The following is a 25,939-nucleotide window of genomic DNA, read 5'->3' on the forward strand; positions in this document are numbered from 1 at the left end:
CTGGTAGGAAACTATTCAAACTATTTAAGGGTTTCTTTTGTTTCCAGAATCCTGTCTTGTGGTCAAGTTGTTGATACCTAATGCAGTATATACTGTCTTTCCTCTATATTTGGTTGCTTCTTGTTTCAAGTCAGTCTGCATCAGTCTTTTGATCATCTTTTGTAGATGGCTGCCATTGGGTTTATTTTCCATGCAGTTTCATTTGTAATGTGCCTGAAAGGTTGCCATATCAATAATTCTGAAGGCTAGGTGGGCAGCAGAGATGAAAGCTTCTGCAGAAACCCCTATTATTCTCTTTCCTTGACCCTGATGGCTTGGTTACCTCTTACTGCCATGTTTCTAAATTAATAGTCTTCAGTAATGTGAATTGTGGAAAGATAGTTGCAATTACATTCCTTTTGTCTAGGTCACAGTATAACTGTGGAGAATAATTATTTTCATTCATGATGTAGCTTGTCTGGACTGAAGTACCAAAGCAGTACATAAATCTGTGGGCGATGAAAGGTTCATGAACTGGCAGAGTGCAGTTGTTGGATTAAAAACCTGAGTAAAAAGAAGAGAGCAGAAGCCTTCTTTGGTCTTGAGTTCATTAATAGACGTTAATGGCACTGACCAGCCTTGGCTGGCCCTGGCCTCCTGCCCAGTGGCCCCTGGGGCTCCAGTCCCTGCCTGAGCTACGTGGGAGGAATGCTGGTCCTCCACGTTTAGTGAGTGAGGACCAGAGCCTAACACTGTTCATGGGTTTGTAATCCACTCTGATACACAGGTCTGTAAATTTTAGTTATACCATAAAATGATCTGCTAGACTTGGTGTAATTGTTGAATAAGTGGTGTCTTTGTGTCTTTGTGTCTTTGTTAAATTGGAAAACAACAAAGCTGCCTTTTTTTTTTTTTTTTAAACCTGTCAGAGAGTGTTTTGCATGTGCTGGGGAACAAGTATGGAGCTGCCACACTGGTTATCTATCCATCAGTGGCTTTAAAGCATTTTTTCTTATGTCTTAGTACAGCTGTTGGCTTGGCAAAGAAAGTGTCTTGTCTTGAACAAAGCACAAAATGTACTTGATAAAAAAAAAAAGGGTGAAATTGAGAAAAATCATTGACAGTTATCAGGGAGCTTTTTGTCTGAATGTACCGAAGAGTATCGGCTCATTTATGTGTAAACAGATTTAATTAGGACAGACTTTCCATTGAAAATATACTTGGTATCAGTTATAGGACAAATACTTTGCCATAGAGAGGCAGCTGCATTTCTGCTTTCCTTACAGTGTAGGCAGGTTGCATCTGGCTATGTGAGCAATACAGAAATTGCACACAAATGTATGAAGAGCTGTAGAAAATTGCCTGAGAGCTTAGAAAATAAAAAAGGACAGTCTTTTTAGAAGTAGTGTTTGTAGCTTACGAGTTAAAGTATGGTATTTATAATAGTCCAACTTCTTTTAGGAAATTCTGAAATTCAACTGTTCTTTAAATTACCGCATAATCTTCACTTCTTACTATACCTAAAAAGCCTTGAAGTCATGCATATGTGTGCTTAATTGATTTGCTTTAGGGAAAACTGAAGCTAGCATGGTTTTACTGATACTGCAAATATGTCTTTAAGTATTCAAAACTGCCATTCATTAGGGGTGGAGGTTTTTTGTGGTGTGTTAGGTTTTGGGGGGGGTTGTTGGTGTTTTTTTGTGTTTTTGGGGGGGATTTTGAGATGTACCTACACAGAGCAAATCTTCTAGTCACAGATGGGGACAGAAAAGGTAATTGTCCTAGTGAAAAGTTGAAGGTGTTGGAGTAAAGCCTGGCATTACTGTCTCATCTGTTTTACTTTGGCATCTGGCTACATAGGCTATTGTGCCAGAGTGATCTGTGAAATGTGTGTACTTTGCAAGTATTACAGCTAGTCATATATTTCAGGAGTTTGTGTATGTTAAATGCAGGAAAATCTTTACAAAATAATATATGATGTCTAGAGGGACAGTATGGCTATGTTTTGTTTTAATGAGATGTACATTATACCTATCCCAGCCTCTTAATCACTTCATGAGCATTATGAACCTCAGTCATTTGAGCCGAGTGCTGATCCCGAGCTGTTCCTGGATACAGGAGGTAATCCTGCAGATGGCTTTAGTTTTCTGCTCATTTCTTCCTGACTTGCTCTTTACAGAATCACAGGATAGCTGAGGCTGGAAGGCAGACCATCCAGTCCAACCCCTGGCTCAAGCAGGGTCACCCAGAGCCAGTTGCTGAGGATTATATCCAGTTGGGTTTTGAATATCTCCACAGATGGAGACTCCACAAGCTCCCTGGGCAACCAGTGCCAGTGTTTGACCACCCTCACAGTGAAAAACCACCCTGCCACCAGGTGTTCATACACACTGATGAGATCCCACCTGCCCCAAACAGGACAAAACACAAAGCTGTAGAACAAGAGTATCCTATTTAAAAAGAAAGGCATGACACTGTGAAGGCTGTGACTTTCAGGTGTGGTAAAAGCGCGTGGTGTGGAGGTTATTTTGTAAAATTAACACTGCTGGTGAGAAGTCATTCTGTAATTATAAATGACCGGAGGAATTGTTGGGAAATACTGCAGCAGAACATGTTCAGTTAGCCGGTATGTAAGTGCTAGATCCTGGCATGCTTACAAGAACTGTGTTCCTTATTAAATTTTACAGTGTTAGTAAGTATGATCCCTAAGGCAAGTGGGTCAGGCTTTTCTGCACCAGAGGAGGGAAGCACTCCAGGGAATTCCCTGGTAGCAGTTCTCTCCTAAAACACGTGTGAGAGCAGTGTGGGTGCATGGGCAATGAAATCGGTATCTTCACTGGCATGTCCCAGTGTCTTGCACTCTGAGGTTTGAAAAAGTGTGTGGATCTCACATGAAACATGGTTTTGTGTGATGTCTACTATCCGAGGATTTGAAATGCATTTTTCTTACGAATGTCCATCCTGTTGAACAATTGTCTGCAACACAGGAACGTTACATTTCACTGCACTGGGATGTGTTGAGGCTCTCCTGAAACTGAAATTTGTGGTGGCTTTTGTTGCCTTTGGATTAATTATTAATTATTTGAGCTGAACTTACAGTAAATATGATCTGGGCAAGCATATTTTGCCTTATAATTTAACTATTTCTAGTAATATGGCAAATAAAGGAGTGGCACTTACCTTGAAATATAGAGGCTGCTGTCTGGGTTAAAGCCTGAATAGTTTATAGAGGTAGGTTTTTTGTTTTGGTTTGGGTTTTTTTTTTTAATTAACAGCTTAAGCCCAAGACAAATTAAGTTCTTAATTTAAAAAATTTGACATTAATATTTTATTATTACATTGACTTTGGAAAAATAGTGTCTCACTGTGTTAACAGTTTGCTTAAGTTATGAATGAGCCAATTGGGAAAATATTCTCTGCAGAGAAAGAAATTATGTCTCTAATATTGAGAACACCTTGTAAATTTTCACTTTATCTGGGATTTAGCTGTTCTTTCATTCCTGTTTTCACTTAATGTGATTTAATATTTGTTGTGTGTTGTACAGTTTTAAAATCTTCTGTAGGTATAACCAGTTTTCCTGCCTTAGCAAGTGCTTTCAGTGCATATTGTATGTATGGCCTTTATAAAATCACAGCGTGTTTCTGCTGTTGTTGTCAGGCCTTTCATGAATTAAACTGTGAATGTAGATTGCTTGCTTAAAATCAGATGGGCTACACCTTGCTTATTGGGTTGTGGATAAACACATGCTGATAGAAGGAAGGTTTTATTTCGTATTAAGATAGTCTGGATGATAGCTCATCCTTCCTTTTTAAGACAATGGTTCCTTTGGTCTTCTGGCTCTAGGTTAAGATTTAAAGGAGTAAGATAAAATTAAGCTGCTTTTCTTCACTTGCGAGCTACTGGGGTCCTCATCTTCTCCATCAGCTTAAAGATTTTGTTTCTACACGGTCATGAGAGTAGAGAATCGGTGCACATACAATGATAAATTTAAGACTAATGGCAACTTCATATGTTTTCTCTGCTTTTTGGTGCTTCAGAGTTGGACTGCTGCATTGTAACGTGTGTAGGTCACTGCCTAAATACACACAGATGAAGCTAGTGTGGGATACCAAGGCTATGCGGAGCAAGTGGTGTATTTTTAGATGAAGCATGTGATAGTGGTGTTCTGGGGTCTGCATGAGCTACCTCTCTGTCTCTGGGAGGAGACTTAAAGCAAATCCCAGATTTGTTAGTGTCAAGTGGCTTGGGATCTGCTGATATGAAGAGTCACCAATTTATTTTAACATATAAAAAAATCATACAGGACCAATTTAGAATTCTTTTTTTGTAAAAAGAAAATTGTTGCAGGCAGGATATATTCCTTAGGAAACACTATTGCCTTGCTTGTTCTGCCTGCAGCTTGCTTTGAATTTGTTCTGCTTCAGAGGATATGACAAATTCCCTCTTTTCTCAGTTTGATAAAACTGGCACTTAAACATGTGGAATTTGATTGAGCAGGATCAAGATATGTTACTAATAAATAAAATTGATATATAGTGTCATGCTGACAGTGTTACTTCATAAATTCTGAACTTACGTGTGATAAGGGTGTAGAGGTGTCTGTTGGCTTTAATATCTCAGGAGTATGGTTGTTGATGTTGAGTTTTTTAGTCAGTGTAATCCTAGACCATCAGTGATTCTTTCAGGGCATTGTTGTCTTCTGGGAGGTGAAGTAGGAACTTCTGAGTGATAATAGGAAGAAACAATGTGAACTAAAGAAGTGGTACTTCAATTTAGACGTACTCCTTTGGGTTACTCAGAAAGCTGAATCCAGACCTTATGCAGCAGCGATCAAAATACAAACTTTCAATTCTCCAAATTATTAATTTAATTGGAAGACTAGAAACTTTCACAGGTTTTATTCTTCCTGCTGTTCAGTCTTTCAAAGCTTGTTTTAGTTGTCTAAGAAGAAAGCAAACATGCCAGAGTTGCACAAGAACGTTTATGAACTACATGCTACTAAAATTTAAGCAAAATTTGAGCCGAGACTTGAAAAGCAGGAATGTTGCGTGCTCACTTGCTTACTTGCAAGAAGATGAGCTGCAGAGTAGATCTTAAGAGGACTTTAGCTTTGTTCTGCCTGCAGCTTTCTTTGAGTTTGGTGGTTATGATTACTGAAGCATGTTTCCTTGTCCTCTACCAGTCATCTTTATCAGTAAAAAGCAATAAGACATTTTAGACATTTGTCTTAAGTAGTTTATATTCAAATATGAAGCAGCTGTGGTAGTTTTCACTTTATTAGATCCTTACTAGAGCCTAATTCTGGAAATCTGTCAGTATGAGTTGTCACTTGGAAACAAATTATGCTGATGCTGTCTACACCCAAGGGCAGAAGAAAGTCTGGTGGGCAGCATTTCTCTCCAGTGCTGCTCCTTAATTGATTTCTACGCAGGAATTTTTTTTCTACACAGGATTTTTTTTTGTTTTTGGAAGTTCTTGATTTCTAAAGTAGTCTAGCTGACTTAGGTACCTTTTCCAAGATGCAGAATTGCCTTTATTTTTGTTTTCCATTAATCCTTTGAACATTTGAGTCTATTTCATAAACATTTGTAATAACATCAATAAATAAGGAAATTACTGCTTGTTTACACACTTAATTACGCGACATGCCTTGACAAATGTGAATGATCTTAAATAATGTATTTTGAAAAAACTAAAACTCATTTCTGATGTTTTTGATAAATATGAGCTTATTAGTTGGGTTTTTTGATGCAAGTTTTTTAAGACTTTCTAGTCTCTGGTTTTTTGAGTATTTTTTAATGATGTATTAGCTTTTGTAATAGCAACAAGTGTTTGTGCTGAAGTCCTGTAATGGCTTGTCAATATTTTGTTGGACTACGAGAATTAATTTCATACGTTTTACTCCATAGAATTTGCTTTCTGTACCAGAGAGTGTTCTGATCAGCTGGAGAAGATGGACGGTGACCTGTAGTGTTTGTTACCAGACAGTGGCAAGAGCATGAAGTAGACTCAGTGTTTACATCCTCAGTATTTATGAGCATGTGAATCGTATGCTAGTGGTTTAGGGCAAAATAATCCTGAATTTAATGGGCTTTTTGTTTTGGTTTTGACTTTTTTAATACCAGTCACATATTCCTTAACATATGCAAATAATTGTTGCTGGAGTTTTATAAAGTAGAAATGGAGGGTGACTTTGCCTTTTCCTCATGGCAGTTTAATTGGTACCCAAACTCTTTTGCTTTTGAGGGAGAGTGTGTTTGGGTGGTGGTGGCGGTGGTGGTGGTTGTAGTGGTGGTGGTGGTGGTGGTTGTTGTTGTTGTTGTTATTATTATTATTATTAACTCATCTAATCAAAATTATATTTGGTAACTCTCCTTTTTTTGTAACGGTGAAGTGAGTGAAGCTGACAGGAAAACTTTTTGATTATCTGTTGCTTCAGTTGGAAATACTTAAAAGAATCTAAAAAATAATGCATAAAAGTTTGCAAGGTACTGATGTCTTAAAGCCTTAAAAAAGATATGTGAACCTAAAATGGTTCGTTTTAAATGAGAATGGCAACCAGTAATTTTCTCCACATCTGACATTTAGGATATTTGTCCAAAATTGTTTTTTGCTTTTCTCATAGTCATTGAGGACATACTAGTTCTTCAGATCTGAAAGAAATGAAGAAATACGCTACATTTCAGTAAGGTGCATGCAGCTGCCATCCTGGCGACATGCAGTTAGTTGGATGTTTCCTGCAAAATGTATTTCCATCACGACAGCTTTACAGACACGTGCACTTCTCAGTAGCTTTTATAGCAGTTGCAGCTCTGTGCCGCATTTAATCCAACTTCCTCATCCTTGGCTGACCAGTGAAGAGTCCCGTTTAGCACAAGTTGAACATAGTTACTCTTTGTTTGCTGGTTCAGCTGTAAGGTCACACTGGCGGGTAGGGTTTGGTACTAAAAGAGATTGTATTTATTTTGTGGTAGTGCTTATGCTCCATCAGGCAGGTTCACATTCGGCTGGGTGCTGTAGAAACCAGGCTGGATTTAAAGGTGGTGAGCAGGTTAAATGTGGTGCGTAACCAGTGGATGCGACAGGCAAGCGGTCAGGCAGGCGGTGTGAAGGAGTATGACTGCGTTTTGCAGTTGTGATAGGGTTTGGCGTTTTTTTGTTGCTGCAGATTACTATTTTCTGTTGTGTTTAATGAGGTATTAGAAGCTTTAAAAAAGTCGGCTAAAACTTTCACCAAATGTGCAAGGAAGTACTAGAAAACACATTAACTTATTGGCAAACTGAGTGCACCGATTCATCTGTTTAGCGTACGAACAATGACTTTTTTTTGTTGTTAGTCCTATTCTAACTGTTTTCACGTGAAGCACGCTTCTATGGGTAGCATCAATCAACAACCAGGTGGTTTTAAAAGAAGGCAAAAATTGGAGAGGATGAGCGCGAGAGGTGTTGGGCACTTCTGTTTCTCACTGAAAATGAGTGGAGTTGATGTCATGTAGGGAAGGCGGTGCTTGTGGCTGTGTGGAGCTAACCTGTCGCATTGCCATCATACCCAGGCCCTGCAGGTCGCAGCTGAGGTGTACTGGAATAGTCTCAGCAGGTTGTGCTTCTGCCTCATCTGTGCCACATCTCATCCCAGCATGAAAACAGGACTTCAGTCTGCACAACTTTGAAGAGGGCAGCTTTTAGAATTATTAAAATAATTCTTTAAGCAAAGATATGTTTGCCTAATATAAGTGGAAGACTTTACTGCAGCATCAGGAAAAGAGAATATGTTCCTGTAATTAAACCTCTTTGGATATTGATTTATTGATAAAATGAAGATGTTAAAGAACTGTTTTGCAGCGTATAACTTGAGAAATACCAATCAGATATTCTACTCTTGCAGAACAAAACTGAAGAACCACGAATATGAAACTTTAGATCAGTTGGAGGCTGATCTGAACTTGATGTTTGAAAATGCCAAGCGCTACAACGTTCCCAATTCTGCCATCTATAAAAGAGTGCTGAAAATGCAGCAGGTTATGCAGGTATGTGGAGTAGAACAATCAAAAGGATATTAACTTCACATGTGAACTTATTTCCCTAATGAATATTTTTCCAAAATTATTTTTGATTAGACATGTATTTGCAGTAGTATTTTCTTGCTTAGAGGGAAGTATGGGAATGAAGAGCATCATAGGGTGATTTTTCTTGAGCGTGCCTTCTGCCTTCTGTGACTCCTTTTGGTCGCTTTCATTCCTTACTATGACTCTTAACTCAATTAAGTTGTGAGAAAATTGTTGATGTGGCTTTTTTTTTAGGATTTGCAGGTAATTGGAAGATGCTAAAACACTTCAGGTTTCATTAAGTGTTCCAGCTAAGTGTTCTAGTCTGAAGTGGCATTGTTTTCAAACTGATTCCTCAAAATTTTTTCTGACAGTTAGAAAGAATTATACTACTGTTTTATGTCGGCCAACTGGTATTAAATATATCACTGGAAATATTTTGGTGATGGTTTAGTATCAAAACCCATCGTTGCATCTTTCTTTGTGCATCTCATCTGTTCTGATGTTTAATATTGTTCTGGAAATGTCCAGCAGTGAGTTTGGCGTCAGGGATATTTTTTTTTTTTTTTTTTTTTTTTTTCAGGCAAAGAAGAAGGAGCTTGCTAGGAGAGATGACATTGAGGATGGGGACAGTATGATTTCTTCTGCTACATCTGATACTGGAAGCTCAAAAAGGAAAAGGTATGCACTCCTGTAGTTCCTGCAGACCATGACATTGCTACATCTTTTATTTGTTAAAGAGAATATTAAGCCACCGTTGTTAGCGTTTGTATAAGGATTTGTAGTTCTGAAAATGAAGCTCATTAAGTGTTGGTTCTAATTAATGCAAAACTATTTGCTGACTTTATTTTCCTTTTTTGACCTATTAGTTAGCAGTTGTCAACATCAATAAGTGGCATGGACACATTAGTTGCACTGAATTAGGTAATTTTGTCAGTGGATTTTAGAGTTTTTACTTATGGGTTTTTGGGTTTTTTAGCCTGATGTGTGGACTGTCCTCACAGATTCTTAGCAGTTATTGCTGCTTTTCTGCTACTTCTCTGATATATGACTATTTGTGTAGCTTGGGTGGCAATTTCAGAACATAATTAAAGTTAAAACTATATTTTAATTAATTCTTTGAAAGTTGATAGTATTACTCTACAAATACATTTATTTGATGAAGTGTCCTGATACATATATTTTCATTTGCCATGACCTGAACTCTGCTTGAGGAGTTTTCATCATTAATGTTAGAGGACTGCTTCTCTCTCCCTTACGAATTTGCAGTCTTTGGTTACTTGCCTATCAGCAGCTGGGCCGAAGAGGATATTTGACAAATAGATAAACTGAGTATAAGAAGTTGATTATTCTGGGTACTGTAATGTAAACAAAATTCACAATGATTTAAAATATACTCTTTTAGTGAACAATAATGATGGTTTATGGAAGGTATTCTTTAATAGCGATAGCTGTTGTGTAATTAATACTAGTGATGTAATTAATACTTCATTCCCAACAAGTGAGAGTTTCTGTAGTCTGCCTCATGGTGTCATCTGAAATAAGTTCCAAGTCCTGATAGTATTGTAGCAATAGTAACAACTGCCAGTGTAAAACTGTAATTCAGCATCTTTCTTTGGTGTTGCTTATGACTGTTGCTTCCTGTATTTTTAGTTCTTTGTTTTGTCAAAGTGACAGCAGTTGTGGGGGGAGGAAGGGAATGAAATAGAGCATCAGCAAAGATTCGCTTTAGAGCAATCAAGTAAGTGCAACACTGTGTACTCATAAAAAATCTGCAGAGAGAAAATGTTGACATGGATTTAGGAGGTGGTACAATCTAGGGATGCTAGGAAGAAGAAAAGTAGTAGAACGCTAAGACAGACCACAATACCAAATGAAGGTACAAATTGCAAAAATTGCTAGTTTTGTGATCTTCAGATTCAGAGAGAACTACTAACCTAATCAAGCAAGTCAAACTGTCATGCTTGAAAGAAAGAATATGTCAAGCCTTGTCATCTAAGAACAGTAAAAGAGAAAAAGTTGTGTTCATAGGCAAGGGAAATAAAAATTATTTTATTTTCTTCATGCCTGAAGAGAACCTGAAAATGCTTTTCATGTTGTCACTTGAATACTTTTCAGTTTCACGTGCTGAATCATAGGAAATAAAAGAAGATTGTAAATGCTGCTGATGGCAGAAGTAAAGCACTGAGAGGAATTCCAAAATGTTGCTGAAAAAGGAAACTAAAAATCCAGGCAAAATTCATCCCGTTGGGAAAATAGTAGTGACACGGGAAACAGTTGTTTGAATGTCTCCTTTTATCTATCAGATGCATGACCTGGATCTTGAGTATTGGCAGGCCTTTTACTATTCCTGCTTTGGTTTTGCTTTACCCAGTTTTATTGAACTAAACGTTAAAACTTGAAAACATGTTAAAATGTGGAATTTGGAAGCATGTCTGTTCTGGCATTGCTCATCTGCTAGTGTGAACCACTAACTAACAGTTTCCAGCAATGAAGATAATGCAGAAAAAAGTTTTTAATGTATAGAAGATACATTCAGAGTTTTCTCACATGTTTTGACACTAATATTCATTAGTTATTTTGCTGACCTCACCAAGGAGCAAGAGGTATCTAAGGCATGAGGCTATGCTGGATTAGATATGTTTTAAATGTAGGAGGAAGATACCCAGATGATGGAAAAATCTGTCATGCAGTTTGGTTTCTAGCAAGTTGTACAGTGATGTTTTGCACATTCTGCAAATGCAGGTGGTTGTTGTTTTTACAGATAATGTGGTTAAAATTATAACTACTTGAGTAAGTCTTACAGAGATTGCAGTTGGGAAGCTGCTTTAAAAGAGTGCCATGGTATCTGAGCTGAGCTTGTATATTATTAACATAAGCTTCCCTCTCCCTTATCTGATTTGCTTATAGATCATGTAGTATATGTACAGGGAGCCATGCGTAACTGTTTTCCTGGTAAGGTGTAGACACCAAGACTGGTTGTGCTGTCAGATTTCTTGAGACAACCATAATAGCTACACATAGGATGACTATAAAGTTTGTGGTGATACTGTGTATGTGGCCATTTTCTACCTGGGTTTGCAGTTCTGGTGAGCTTTATTGACTTGTAACTTCGTTTGACTGTGGTTGACAGATATTTAAGCAATTCAGACCCTTCTTTCTACTTTCTTCATGTCCTTATTTTTCTTGTGTCTGGTACTGGAGAAAATACAAAATTACTTTGAGATGCATAGCTCAAGTCTTTGATACTCTGCATTCAGCAGAGGTAGTCATGAAGATACTGGCTGAGGGGTTTTTCCTTGTTCACGCTAGATCTTGAGGTCTTGGATTCAGATGCCTAGTCCTAACTGATCTGTTTTCTCTGCAGCTGCACTTAGAGCTCCTTTTGACCTTTACACTTTTCAAAACTAGTTATTTGTTTTATTCTGTAGAATGCTTAAACTCAAGGTGAATGAGAGAAGAATCATGTCTTAAAGCTGGTTTCCTGTTTATTTATCAGACTGCTGGTTATGATGCTGTCATTGTTTGCAAATGGGCCTGTATTTCTAGTACACTGTCTTAATGTTGAACTTTTTGTGTGTGTGTGTTTAGGTGGTTGTGGTTGTTTTCTCATGGTAGATGATAATGTAATATTGATATTAGTGTTGGAAATGAGGAAAGGAGCACCTAACATTTATTTGTCTCCTTAACGTAACAGTAAAAAGAATATACGAAAGCAGCGAATGAAGATCTTATACAATGCAGTTCTGGAAGCTCGAGAACCTGGCACAGGCAGACGGCTCTGTGACCTGTTTATGGTTAAGCCATCCAAAAAGGACTATCCAGACTATTATAAAATTATCTTGGAGCCAATGGACTTGAAAATGATAGAACACAACATCCGCAATGATAAGTATGCAGCGGAAGAAGCCATGATTGAAGACATGAAGCTCATGTTCCGAAATGCAAGGCATTATAATGAGGAAGGCTCCCAGGTAGTGTTTTGATTCTGCAGTCACACTGACCTCTCTGCTTCTTTGCAGACATACAAGTTATGTTAGGATGGTTTAGCTTCGACTGTTACTCACATTATTTATGATAATTGTTTATTGAACTAAAATAGAAACGTGACTTTTTATTTCTGCTGGTATTTTAAAGTCTGTCTTCGTCTATAGTGTATAAATATGAAATGCAACACGCTCCTTTGCGAAGGTTAGACTTATTTCCTGTTAGCTAAACGTGTTCCTCCACCACAAAGAATGTCAGCTGGATGTATGTTTTAAAAAAGTCAGCTGATTACTAAATTCTCATTCTTCATCCTCAGTTAATCGTGTGAAGGTTTTTGCACAGTGAACTATCATCAGCATGTGGTTTGGAGCTCAGAACTTCTGAGAAGGGATGCCTTAGCTGGAAAGAAACCAGCTGTGTTTTCATGGAAGTGCAGAGTGTGGGAGATCAGACTAGAAGACCTGACTTGTTTAGTCTAGGAAAAGGAGCCTGAAAGGAATATGCTTTTCACTTACAAATATGTTGTAGGGTGTTTCTATATTGTGATGTTTCTCAGCCAGCGAGCGTGATGTTGTGGAACAGAGTGGTGGTAAGAAACCTCCAGCTATTTCTAATGAAGAACTTAACCAGATACTGTACAGGACTGTGATGAGGTTGCATTCACCAGGGTTGGATTTGAAGACCTAGGAGGACTGTTCTAGTCCTGTGTACCTTGATGGGATCACAATAGCTCAAGAGATCTTTCATTGCTCAGCAGAATGGTTTGGTGAGGAAGTTGATAAACTGCACCTTGCTGTTTTGTAGTCTTTGGAATAGAAATGCAATTTAATTGGATAATTTATTCAAAATTTATATGTCCCTGATTTAGATGGCGTTCATCAGTTCTGCTTACCTGTGTAAGTCTATTAAAGGTGTGCATTTGAGAAATAAGCCCTTCTTTTTAATAAATTACTTGGTTTTGCATTCAGCTTTTTAAAACTAACATTTAAATGTTTCTTGGGGCCTAGTTCTAAACTAGTCTAAACACAGTAAACCTTGTTTTGTTTTGTTTTTTGATTACTTTACTGATTAATAGGTATACAATGATGCCCATATGCTGGAAAAGATCCTTAAAGAAAAAAGGAAAGAGCTGGGACCCCTAGCTGAAGATGATGATGTTGCATCCCCTAAACTAAAGCTAAGTAAGGCAGCCTCATACATTGCAATGTCTCATTTCAACATTTATGCAAACCCAACCATACAGATTAACAGATCTTCCTTTTAGAATAGATGGTGATCTGCAAATTTACACTGGCATGCAAAGTAGAATTATATTTTCAAAATCATGACAGCAATGGTGTGTTTGTATGTGCATTTAATAGAATTTAGCTGTTGCATATAGCGCTTTCTAAGAAAAGTAGCTTAGAATGAAGAAAGAAACTTAGGAAATGGTTGGAATGACTGGCGTTTAGTCATGTGGTGTTATCCAAATGTTAGATGCTGCATTGTATGCTCAGTAACACTTCATTAGCACACTAAATGTGTGCTACTGGGATTGCTTACAAGGAAGGTGCTTCTCAGACTGAGATTTAATTTCTTAATTTCCCTGGTCAAGTGCCTGGGATTTCCACTCAATGATAAAAGAAATGTGAGCTTTATTTGGAAGACTATTGAAAGCCATGAAAAACACAGAAGCGAAATTTCCAACAATGTCTGTTCCTAGACCTGTTGCCCTTAGAACTAGATGTGCTACTACTCAAACCTTATGTCCCCTTAGTATGTGTTCAGAACTTAGCAAACTGAGAAGGTTAAAATTGCACAGAAAGGCTTAAAGGAAATAACTGCACATGGACTTCTTGAAATAGAAATTTGCAGCTCTTAGGTAAGGTACAGGTAGTAGAGAATTCACAGCCAGAGACTATGTAGTACAGTAACAGAGATCCTGAATTAATCAAAAACCTAATCTGATAGTCCCATGGGAGGCCTTATTTTACATTTTTCCTTTAATAATCCTCCAATTTGTCATAAACCTGTCATAAAGAAATGTGATAATATTTAGAATGCTTAATTTTAGTGTTCGCAAAAACCCTGTGATGACTGGATTTTTAATGGCTGTAGAGAGAAATTCATGTAGAGCTAGTAAGACCAAATTGAATTTAGAGGAGTTTATTAATAACATTAGGTAGGAAAAGATGTTTTCTGTGCTTAAGTCTGAAGAGACCTTCACCAGGTGGAACACAGAGGAACATATGATTATGTGTTTGCTAAAAATAACATTTAAAAAAATATAATCATTGAATTATGAAAAATAAAGGAAGCTGCAACTTAGAATGGGCTCCATGTTGTGAATCTTCTGCTCATACCATCAAGTGATTTTTCAATAAGCAATTCTCCAATGGAAAGGAGATAGACAAAGAAGTGTGCAAGCTCTGTTTTTGTAATGATTTTGTTCGTTTGTTTTTGTTTTTGTTTTTTTTCTCCTTTTTGTCTGCTTAGGTAGAAAAAGTGGCATTTCACCTAAAAAATCTAAATACATGACTCCAATGCAACAGAAATTGAATGAGGTGTATGAAGCAGTTAAGAATTACACGGATAAACGAGGCAGGCGACTGAGCGCCATCTTCTTGAGGCTGCCATCTCGTTCTGAACTTCCTGACTATTATGTAACCATTAAAAAGCCCGTTGACATGGAAAAGATCAGAAGTCATATGATGGCAAATAAATACCAGGATATTGATTCCATGGTAGAGGACTTTGTAATGATGTTCAATAACGCTTGCACATATAACGAGCCAGAATCTTTGATTTATAAAGATGCTCTGGTCTTGCATAAAGTTTTGCTTGAAACTCGGAGAGAAATAGAAGGAGATGAGGATTCTCATGTGCCCAATGTCACTTTGCTAATTCAGGAACTTATCCATAACCTTTTTGTATCTGTTATGAGCCACCAGGATGATGAGGGCAGATGCTACAGCGACTCCTTAGCTGAGATTCCTGCTGTTGATCCCAACTTCCCAAATAAACCTCCTCTGACTTTTGATATTATCCGAAAAAATGTTGAAAATAATCGCTATAGAAGATTGGACTTGTTCCAAGAGAATATGTTTGAGGTACTGGAGAGGGCAAGGAGAATGAACAGGTGAGTGAAGCCATATTTTTCAGGTATCCTTTGTCTTATCACATGAGTTTTGCATGCTAACTTTAGGCAAAAGCTGAAGGGTTTTTTTAAGGTGTTTGCTTTCCTTGATATGGATATTTAGAAAACTAAATCTCAAAAGCTCTATCAGGAATTCAGTGGAATGTATGCTTTCATTTAAAAACAAGGAAGAAGTTAGGTTTATGCCATGAGGTATTTTGATGTTAATCTTCCAAAGATACTCCTCATGAAAACCAGGTTTGTGCTAACTTCCAAATTGAAAAAACAAAGAGGAGGAGCTGTTTGCTGGCTTCTTGACTAGTGGGTTACTCTTTTGGAGCAATCACAGTTGTATGAATTATAGTAATATTGTGCAAAAACTATGAACACTTGCAACTGCTTGCAGTGTTTTACTTGAATTAGGTAGAATACTTGGAGATGTGCAGGTGAGATCTTGACGCTGAAGGAGAGGAGGTAAAAAATGATATTAGAACATGTACTAACAGGAGTACAGGTGATTAAAATAAGCCAGTTTTGTTAATAATAATATTACTTAATTTTTCAGAAGTTAATGGATTGTAGAGGTCCAGTGGGAAGTAGTTTTGGTCACAACCAGTTACCTTTGATTTTTTCTGATATTTCAGGACTGGTGTATACAAAAAGACTGTTTTAGGTAAACTATAATACAAACTGACAGCAGGGTAGCAAGTGGATCATGACTTGTCAGTGTCTGCTGCTGCTTGTTAGGAGTAAGCACAGAAGTCTTGGTAGGGTGAAGCTTTAGTTTTATGACCAAGTGTGGCAATTGACGGGTAAGTGTTTAGGAACCTGTTTGATTCTGCACAAACTATGTTTCCGCCCTGTTCTATGTATTTTTGTACAGGACTGATTCGGAGATTTATGAGGATGCAGTAGAACTTCAGCAGTTCTTTATTAAAATTCGAGATGAACTTTGTAAGAACGGAGAGATTCTTCTGTCACCCGCTCTCAGCTATACCACCAAGCACCTTCACAACGATGTAGAAAAGGAAAAGAAGGAAAAGCTGCCCAAAGAAATAGAGGAGGATAAGCTCAAAAGAGAGGAGGAGAAAAGAGGTAGCTACTTTCTTTTCATTAAATTTAAATGTATTAAATGAAAAACGTACCTATGCATATGATGTATGCTCTGCTGTTGCTGTGGCTTTGCCTACTAAAAGGACCTTGATAGTCTGATTGTCCACCAAGGGTCTTGTATTTTAAAGTTATGAGAGATTTATTTTATTTTGATCCTTATCAGCCATGCTCAAGAAAGAGATGTAGGTAGATACTAACCTTATGTAAACTCTTTAATCAGAACACACTGGGGTACCAGTAGTCTTATTTCAAGGATATATTGAATTGATGTATTATAGAAGGAAACAATACTTTTTTTACTATGCTTTCTGCTGATAATAAACTTAGCAATGACTGTTCCAATTGACCTTTTAGTCATTCCCTTTTTGACATTATACTGGTTTCTTGCTCTGCTGATGGTGTTGTCTTTGATCATGCTTTTAACACTGCTAAAGAAATGGTATTGAAGTAAGCCTTTTGAATTTCTTACTTGGCTACTGTGAGTGTGAAGAGGAATGGGTTTGCACTATTTTGTAGGGCAAGAAACCTATTGTGAAGGTCCTTTGTGTGTCACAGTTCATGGCTGTTACTGTCCATATAATTATTGTGGAACATGTCTAGGGGAATTAATAAAGCTTTCTAATTGCTCCTTTCCACAGATCGGAGCAGAGCTATTAGCAGTTTGTCCTTGAATTGTCTTTCTAACATGGTTCATCTTCCCACATAGCACTAATGTCAGCAGCAGTAAAGTCTGGTTACTCCAACCAGGCTCAACATTATAAGGGGACAACAGCTGTGATGCCCTTTTTCTGTCTTCCCTTGAGAGCTAAAAAACCCAAAGAAAGCAAACCAGGCCTTTCTGAAGGCTTCTGAGATCAGTACTGTCATTGAGTTCCTCTTCGTTCATTGGGAGAGCTCAATAAAATTCAACGGAAAAAAGGGAAACCCAACCTTCAGCAGCACCAGTAGCAGAAAGGCTAGCAGTACCAAACACACTTAAACCCTTCCTTGACGCTGCAAGTCAGTGGCAGAGGGACGCATCAGGTATCGTGTGCCACTTCTGCACTCAGCAAAGGATGAGGGCTTTCTTATTGGCAATCTTGGCTAATGTGAAAATGTGGCATTACTAACATCTGTTTTTCCCTTCTTGAAATAAGAAGCTGAAAAGAGTGAAGATTCTTCTGGATCAGCTGGGCTGTCAAGCTTGCATCGGACCTACAGCCAGGATTGCAGCTTCAAGAACAGCATGTACCATGTAGGAGATTATGTGTATGTGGAGCCTGCTGAAGCCAACTTGCAACCTCACATAGTCTGTATCGAGAGACTGTGGGAAGATTCAGCTGGTAAGGATGTCTTTGCTATAGGAAAACAATATGGTGAAACTTATTATTATTACTATTTAAAACTTCCAATTTGAGCTTTTTCTGTGTAGATACTTATTTTATTTGCAGAGGTATGTGTGGACTGGTGAGTATTTTTCTTGTTTCTGAGTTGCTTTGTTACAAAGAATATCAGAAGTATAAAGTTCTTGGACTAGCACATGCTTTTTTGTTTTTCATCTCTACCTACCCTCAATTTGTGAGCATCCCAGAGAATAGGATCTTCTAATTTAGGCACAGAAGAACATATGGGGTTTTTCTGTGCTGAGAAATCTGAACCGAAGTTGGGCACATTTAACTGCAAATGTTCCACAGAGCAACTCAGTTTCAGAACTCGCCTTTGTTAAGTTTCAGAATTGAGCTGCACCTTGCATTTCCTAGGCCAAATCAAGCCATAACAAGTACTATTTTGTTTTTTCTCATCACTGATGCCTTTTGTTTGCAGCAGGTATTTCTCTTAAGTGTAAGGAAGGCAAGAGGTATGGCAGGAGTATCAGATAGGCATGGTGCACTGTCAGCAGTCTTGGAAACTACAGTTGCTGAGAGCTACAGTGGGGTATAGTGGAGTTAACCATTTTGGTTGCACTTTTTTTAAAGTGAGGGAACGGATGTGTTACAAGGACAGATTGAAAACACGTGACTCAAATTTGGGGAGGAGAAATGTAAGGCAGGATATAATTAAGGTTTGCAAAATTATGAAATGAGTAGATAAGTTGAATGCAGAAATACTATTCAACAAATCCAGCAGTACTGGAGTTGGAAGGCACTCATTGACGCTAATAAATCAGATTAAAACATGTGAAAGTGTTTGGCTTTTTAATACAGTGGATAGTGAGCCTCCTGGCTTCCCCAGGAGCTTGTGGAGGCAGATTATATCAGCAGGTTTAAATATGGGTGAAACAAGTCCATGTGCAACAGGTCTAAACCAAATAATAGAGGGAATAATCAGTAATAGCCAGATAAAGAGAATAGCTCTCTAACACCCCTAATGCAGTGACTGTAGGAGGAGTGGAATGATTTACAGAGAGTGGCCAAGATCAAATGAGTTCCCCTAATAGTATGTCCTGCTTGCTCAGTTGCGTGCAGTATATTTGGGTAGATGGACCACTGCATTGGCCCGTTGGATGTTTGTTTTGTTTGTTTGTCTGTGATGGAGAAAGTGAGTAGCACTTTTTATTCTGGTTCAGTCTACAGATTACAGATTTTCTTTGTTTTAGAAAAATAGTACATATTTGTAACTTCTTTATAAATCATTGTTAAACATTTGAATTTGTCACAGCGTAACATGGAAGAAATTGTTCTTAAAAAACTTGAAACCAGTTAGCCAAGGTTCTTCAAATAATCAGGTGATTGGTGCCTAGACTTTGAAGCCATTTCAAGGCCTGAAAGTCAAGATTTATAAGTAAGTTGCAGACTGTTTCCTGAAGTCATCTGACTCAACAGAACTGATTCCTCCTTTATTTTGCTGAGTCAGGTTTTGCTCAGGAAAAAACAATTTGCAAGCTTTTTAAGCCACCTAGTTTTCCTCGCCTGAAACCGTTAAGGAATCTTGTCCTATTTTAAAACAGTTTACTGTCAATATAAATGACTACATAGTTATTTGATTAATCAATCAATCTATAGTTCTTTTGTCTTGCTCATGCACTAGAGAATATACCATTTTACATCTTTTTCTTTCTCCCTTCTCTCACTTTTTTTGTTTTGTTTTGTTTTTAGGAGAGAAATGGCTCTATGGCTGTTGGTTTTATCGACCAAATGAAACATTTCATCTTGCAACACGAAAATTCTTGGAGAAAGAAGTTTTTAAAAGTGACTATTACAATAAAGTTCCTGTCAGCAAAATTTTAGGCAAATGTGTAGTCATGTTTGTTAAGGTGAGAGACTATTCAGACTAATTTGTTAAGCAAATAATATGTTCTCTGCTCTTTTCTTTAAGAGGTGTAGGCATTCTAACAGAGTCATTCTCCTAATACTTAAATAAAATAGGACTTGCTCTTGTGTACTGTTTGTATTCTTCATTTGCTTCATGAGATACGTAGTTCGTCCAAATGATGGTGTTCTCGTTGCTAGTCGGTTTGTAGAATCATATGCCTATTAGATAATCGGCGAACTGATTTTTCAGAGCATGTAGTAGAGAAATTACAGGTAACTTCTTTAAGGTTCCCATAAAAGCATGTAGATTTAGGTTTGATAGAGAGGGAGACTTGAATGGCTTGGTAAGAGGATGAAGTCTTTCACCTCTGTCTCAAGTTTGATGCCCCATCATCCTTGTGCTGAGGATTTTTGGCTTGCTTGCAACATATCTATCTCAGCCAGTTTTTAGAAGGTAGCATGTTTGAAAAAAGTGCTACAGCTGCTGAATACATGAATGGGTATCACGGGCGCATACAATGAGCATGGAGCTTACTTCCACCCCTCGCACCCCCCATCCTCCCAAAAAACCCCAAACCAAACCGAAAAAAAACCAAAACAACCTTGGTGGTCCCGTCCTCTTTCCAAGTCAAAGCTCAGAAATCTTGTAAAGGTGGTTTTGGGTTGCAGATATCGTACTTACTAATATACCATTTTGGTAAATGAATAAAACCTAACTTTTCTCACATGATATCCTGTACTGAATTTAGCGTCTTCTCTAAGGGTGGGATTTCTTCTTGTTTGCTTTTAATTATTAATATAACTTGGATGTCAAACTGGAAGAAAAGAACTCAGCAGAAAGGCTTTATTAGTCTAAAAGTGTTTCTGATAGAAATGTAGAAAAAATCAGGAAGCATGAGAGGGAGGTCACTGTGTGTCTGGGGGGTATGTGTGTGTGTTGCTGAAATATTTAATCTTTTTTTCTTCGATCTGCAGGAATATTTTAAATTGTGTCCTGAAAACTTCAGAGATGAGGATGTCTATGTCTGTGAGTCACGTTACTCTGCAAAGACAAAATCTTTTAAAAAGATTAAGCTGTGGACTATGCCTGTAAGCTCTGTAAGATTTGTCCCACGAGATGTACCCCTGCCTGTGGTCCGTGTTGCTTCTGTATTTGCTAATACAGACAAAGTAGATGAGGAGAAACACGCTGAAACGTTGGAGGACAGTAAGGTGGGAGAAAGTATCCTTCATCTTGAAAAGGTACGTAAGATAGCAAGTGGAACGTCAATTATATTTGACGGATAAAGAATGACAAAATGTGAACCCTCGTGACTTCAATTTCACAGCATCCAGATGCAATAAAATGTAAATAAATATAATGCTTATGTTATAAATTATGTTATGCACATTTGTAAATAAATACAAACAAAACAGAAATAGACTAAATGGAAGATAAGCTGTGTACGTATTTGCTACAGTCTACAAATACTTTCTTGTGATTGTGTGTGAAGTGATTGCTTCAGAAAAGAAAATTACACTTTGTAAAGCTTGCCCTAAGCCTACAGAATTTGTAGAACTAAAAGTCTAATTTTAGTTCATGGCAATTCTGAAGTGCTTTATTATGTAGTATTTCAATAAAATAGTCAGTAACTAGGCAGCAGTAAGCAATACAAAATGTTTTGTTGTTTGTGATCTATTTATGGTTCATAACTGAGCAGTTTATTGTCGTAATTCTTAAGAATATTTCTGTGCCAGATACTGGATAAAATGGTTTATTTATTGTATTTAGAGTAATAAATAAATACATGTAAATAAATGTATTAAATTCAATTTAATTTAATTAAATTTAGAGCCATTAAAAAAACCCTTCGAGTCATGAAATAAATCCACTTCACATTGAGTTCTCTAACAGAACCTCAGAACAGAATACCCAGCATGCTCATTGTCAGCTTTAATCAGACACTTAGTATATATTATTTATTCACATCATGACAAAAGAAGGAATTATTTCTACCAATAGAATGAAAACTTGTAGGGGTTTTTCCTTCCAGACCTTGGGGAGGTAGCCTGTGTTTTCATTGACTTTCTGAAATTCTAAACTAAAAGGTCAAATGAGGCACAATGTCAGTTTTGACTAAAAAGGAAGAAATTAAATAGGGGGAATGGTATGAATTTGCAAGCAATACATGGAGTGTTCACATTGTTGTATACGAGAGTTGAATCGTTAAATTTCTGTGTATGTTAACTTGGCCATATACTCAATTCTTGCCTCTTAAGCATGTTATTGTGCTTTAAAACAAACCACCAAAATAAGCTGACAAGGCTCAGCTTGGCCAGTTAATTTTGAAGCAGTAAAACAAAAAAGGACCTGGAAATTGCTGTTCTGGAAAAACTACAGCTTTGTGAAATAGGAAGGCTTGAGACATATGTGGAGAGTATCTTTGGTTTGCTATTTAATTTTTAAATTTCAAGGCCCCTCACTTTCATACATACAGCTCTATTTAGCATTTACCTATTCTTGGTAACGTAAAGATAGAGCAAAGTCTTTTACTTGCACTTGGCGTATTTTTATGTGTTTGGTTTTCCCTCTTTCACAAGTTTCTAAATGCATATTCTTCTGCAGGACAAAGAAGATGTTCCAGTAGAAATGTCCAATGGCGAACCTGGTTGCCATTACTTTGAGCAGCTCTGCTACAATGATATGTGGCTTAAGGTTGGGGACTGTGTCTTCATAAAATCCCATGGGTTAGTGCGCCCTCGGGTAGGAAGGTAGGTGCAGCTTCTCTATTTGCAGTTTGTGGCTATAAACATAACTTGGACAAGAGACAGGCTTGTTGCAAAAAGTGTAAAACAGGATGAGAAAAAAAATCTTCTGAATTAAGCTAAATGTTACAAGCTCTTAATAGATTGAGGTAGAAGTTTAGCCACCTCACAAAAAGCTGATACAGTTGTACAGTTGGAATAGGCTGTTCTTCTGTACTCTATTTTACTGATAGTCTTCCTGAACAACCTAGTGCGTCCAGCTGTCTCATTTAGGAGGGATGGCCTTTAATTTATGTCAGTGGTTCGGTTTTCTTTCCAGAATCGAAAAGATGTGGGTACGAGATGGAGCTGCGTATTTCTTTGGTCCAATCTTTATACATCCTGAAGAAACTGAACATGAACCAACTAAAATGTTCTACAAGAAGGAAGTGTTTTTGAGTAACTTGGAGGAAACCTGTCCAATGACTTGCATTTTGGGTAATTATTAACAACTTTAAATCCAGTGGACACTCTTTTCCTGTACAATCTGAAGTGATTTATAGCTATGTGTAGGCTTGTTTCCAAGTATGATTTTTTTTATATGGAGCGGAGGAGGAAAGATTATTCAGTCCGTTCCTAATATGCATTCCTGTCTTTGGGACCTGTAGTGAGAGTTTTCACTATTGGGAAGCTTTCTTACAATAAAGGAATTACATGTATGATATCAAAGTGAACGTTGTCTGCAGCCAGAGAGCAGACTACTCCATTATTCTTGCTTATTAATGTAATTATTCCAGTATGTGTTACCTAGAAAGTAGGTCCAGAAGGAGGCTGAAACTTGGTTTGGTGCATAAGATGATGACTTTGTACTTCGTTTTGTAGTTATGATGCTGTGCTAAATATAGTTAACTGACCAGTGATCATGGGTTTTGTTGTTTTGCAGGTTTTCTTGTTCTTTAAAAAAATCCAAAAGCTGCATTAAGTTCGTGTAGGTTTCTTGTGAGTGGCATTATTTAATAGGGATATCAATTGGTGTATTTTTCGTAGTTGTGCCAAATACCAGGAATCTTCCAGACTAATGAGACTGAAAAAAATTTGAGTTTCCACACTTTTTGTAAAATGTCTGCAAGTGTGTCTGCCTTCTTACCCAGCTCTTTCATTTCTGCAGGAAAGTGTGCGGTTCTGTCATTCAAAGACTTCCTCTCCTGCAGACCAACCGAAATCTCCGAAAATGATGTTTTTCTTTGTGAGAGCCGCTACAATGAAAGCGACAAACAGATGAAGAAATTTAAAGGGCTGAAGAGGTTTTCACTCTCTGCAAAAGTTGTAGATGATGAAATATACTATTTTAGGTAAAAATGTGATGGGAATGTGGGGGTCACCTGAGCAGTCTTCTGTATTGTGGTGGACTGAGCCTGGTTGGCAGCTAAGCCCCCACCCAGCCACTTCCCTACTCCCCCACAGAGGGACAGGGGAGAGAATCAAAAGGGCAAAAGAAAGAAAAACTCCTGGGTCAGGATAAAGATATTTTAATAAATGAAGCAAAGCTTCATGCACATGCAAACAAAGCAAAATAAGGAATTAATTCACTGCTTTTCATCGGCAGGCAGATGTTTAGCCGTTTCCTGGAAAGCAGGGCCTCAGCACGCGTAATGGTTACTTGGAAAGACAAACGCCATAACCCCGAACATCCCCTCTTCCCCCTCCTTTCCCCCACCTTTTATTGCTGAGCATGATGCCATATGGTCTGGAATATACCTTTGGTCAGTTTGGGTTAGCTGTCCTGGTTGTCTCCCCTCCCAGCTTCTTGCCCACACCAGCCTATTTACTGGGGGGGCAGAGTGGGAAAAAGAAAGGCCTTGGCGATGTGCCAACACTGTTCAGCAATAACTAGAACACCCATGTGTTATCAACACTGTTGTGGTCACAAATCCAAAACACAGCACCATATGGGCTACTATGCAGAAAATTAACTCTATCCCAGCCAGACCAGTACATGTGTAAAAGTTTGTAGGAGAAGATGAATTTTGACTAATCACACTTTCGGAATAGAAGTCCATATAACATCAGTCTTTTCATGGTCTTCGTACCAGTGGATGTTTTGTTTTTCTTCTCCTGTCTTCAGTAAAAGTCATTATATTATCAGATTGGTAAATTCTCTTGGATGTCATTAAAATACTTAAGTCCTCATTATGGGTAACAAATAGCTTTCCAGTTGGTGAACATTGATATTAATAAAAATATTAAGTTCTAACTTAAGTAAAATGTAATACCTAAGGAAGTTGCGGTGTTAACTGCCTTCTATTGCAGAAATGAAGTATTTGCTGCATTGAAATCCCCTTCTAACTCATAAACAAACAAACAAACCAAAAAACCCCCCCAAAAACCAAAAAACCTTCAAGCAAGTGACTGAAATGAAACACTGTCCATAGACACTGAATGATTTCTGCTCAGTGTTCTGAAAGGAAGCACAGGCACTGTCCTAAGTCACTGTTGTTTCCGTGTTGTTCAATGATAAAGGAAGAAAAGTTGATTTCCTCTTCAAAAATACATGCTGCCTCCTGTAAAGTATGAGTGTATTCTCATCTGCTTTTTGTCTTCCTCCTCCGCCTTTCAGAAAACCCATAGTTCCTCAGAAGGAACCATCTCCACTACTGGAAAAGAAGATTCAGCAGCTAGAAGCAAAATTTGCTGAGTTGGAAGGAGGTGATGAGGACATGGAAGAGATGGGAGAAGAGGAAGGTGATATGAATGAAACACCTTCTATGCCTCAGCTTCAGACCCCGCTAGCTAGTGAATTGGATATAATGCCTTATACTCCGCCACAGGTAAATACCTTCCTTGAGAAACCTTTATATTCAGTATTCTTTCCCCAGCCCAAATAAACAAAGGAACAGTAACATTTTATCATATACATAGATTTATACTTCAGTTTGCAAGTCTGTGGAATAAATGGCATGCAGCAGTTTTGGCATATCCAATATGATATCTAGGAGATAATATTTAAGTCCATTAAATATTTTTAAAGGAAATCATTCAGTTGAGGAAAACCTAGGGTACATTTTTTGTATGATACGTTAATGTTATTTCTAATTAGTAGGTTTCCTATGACACTTGTTCAGTATCAGGTTGTTATATTAAATACAAAGTTGGAATGTAAGGGTTTAATTGTAATTCTCAATTTACCTAATGCCCATTTTTAAGCTTTTCCTTAAATTTTGAAAAAAGCTAGCGTTTTGGGTGTTATGGTTTTGCTACATTTTTAGAAAATGTTATGCATCATCTTCAAAGGGAAAAAACCCACGCTTTTTTAGTACTAAGTTACCATTCTTAATTGGAAATAAAAACTTGCTAAAAAAGTGAGAAGAACTGGATGTCCTAGAAGCTTTAGTATGAATTTGCTGATAAACTGATAGGAAGTAAAAGAGGAATTGTGTGGTTATATGCCGCCTGAATGCAGCCTGAAATTCGTAAATGGGGCACTTTTGATCCCCTTCCCTCTCTTGCTGTGTTTCTTACACAAGCTCTGGTATTTATGTAACTGAGGATTGAAAGAGCGTGAGGAACTGCTTTAACTAGAAAGTAACCTAACCAAAAAAGTTTGTTTGCCTCTGGATTCAACCCTTTATCTTTCCCATCGCATCGACACACCCAAGCTAATGCCAGTGTTAAAGAGGCAATGGGAACTACCTGCTGGGAACAGGAGGGGGTTTCAGACACTTTTGTAACCAGGACTATGGATTCC

General features: G+C 37.7%; 1 protein-coding gene across 2 annotated transcripts in view; it reads left to right on the forward strand.

The window, feature by feature from the left end:
- The window catches only part of PBRM1 (polybromo 1), a 59,806-nt gene that overhangs the window by 17,181 nt on the left and 16,686 nt on the right, over positions 1 to 25,939 (forward strand). The window contains exons 12-24 of one of the 2 annotated variants that reach the window (XM_010289415.1): positions 7,866 to 8,007; positions 8,609 to 8,706; positions 11,723 to 11,999; positions 13,088 to 13,193; positions 14,488 to 15,130; positions 16,011 to 16,222; positions 17,377 to 17,570; positions 19,392 to 19,472; positions 20,446 to 20,712; positions 22,076 to 22,221; positions 22,535 to 22,692; positions 23,363 to 23,546; positions 24,812 to 24,939. In XM_010289415.1, the coding sequence (XP_010287717.1) occupies positions 7,866 to 8,007; positions 8,609 to 8,706; positions 11,723 to 11,999; positions 13,088 to 13,193; positions 14,488 to 15,130; positions 16,011 to 16,222; positions 17,377 to 17,570; positions 19,392 to 19,472; positions 20,446 to 20,712; positions 22,076 to 22,221; positions 22,535 to 22,692; positions 23,363 to 23,546; positions 24,812 to 24,939 (2,636 nt within the window). Of the gene's footprint in view, positions 1 to 7,865; positions 8,008 to 8,608; positions 8,707 to 11,722; positions 12,000 to 13,087; positions 13,194 to 14,487; positions 15,131 to 16,010; positions 16,223 to 17,376; positions 17,571 to 19,314; positions 19,473 to 20,445; positions 20,713 to 22,075; positions 22,222 to 22,534; positions 22,693 to 23,362; positions 23,547 to 24,811; positions 25,023 to 25,939 lie in introns of both variants that reach the window. The other variant, XM_010289414.1, reaches the window with a different exon arrangement.

The sequence above is a fragment of the Phaethon lepturus genome, unplaced genomic scaffold (genome assembly GCF_000687285.1).
Source record: "Phaethon lepturus isolate BGI_N335 unplaced genomic scaffold, ASM68728v1 scaffold4386, whole genome shotgun sequence".
NCBI classification, from domain to species: domain Eukaryota; kingdom Metazoa; phylum Chordata; class Aves; order Phaethontiformes; family Phaethontidae; genus Phaethon; species Phaethon lepturus.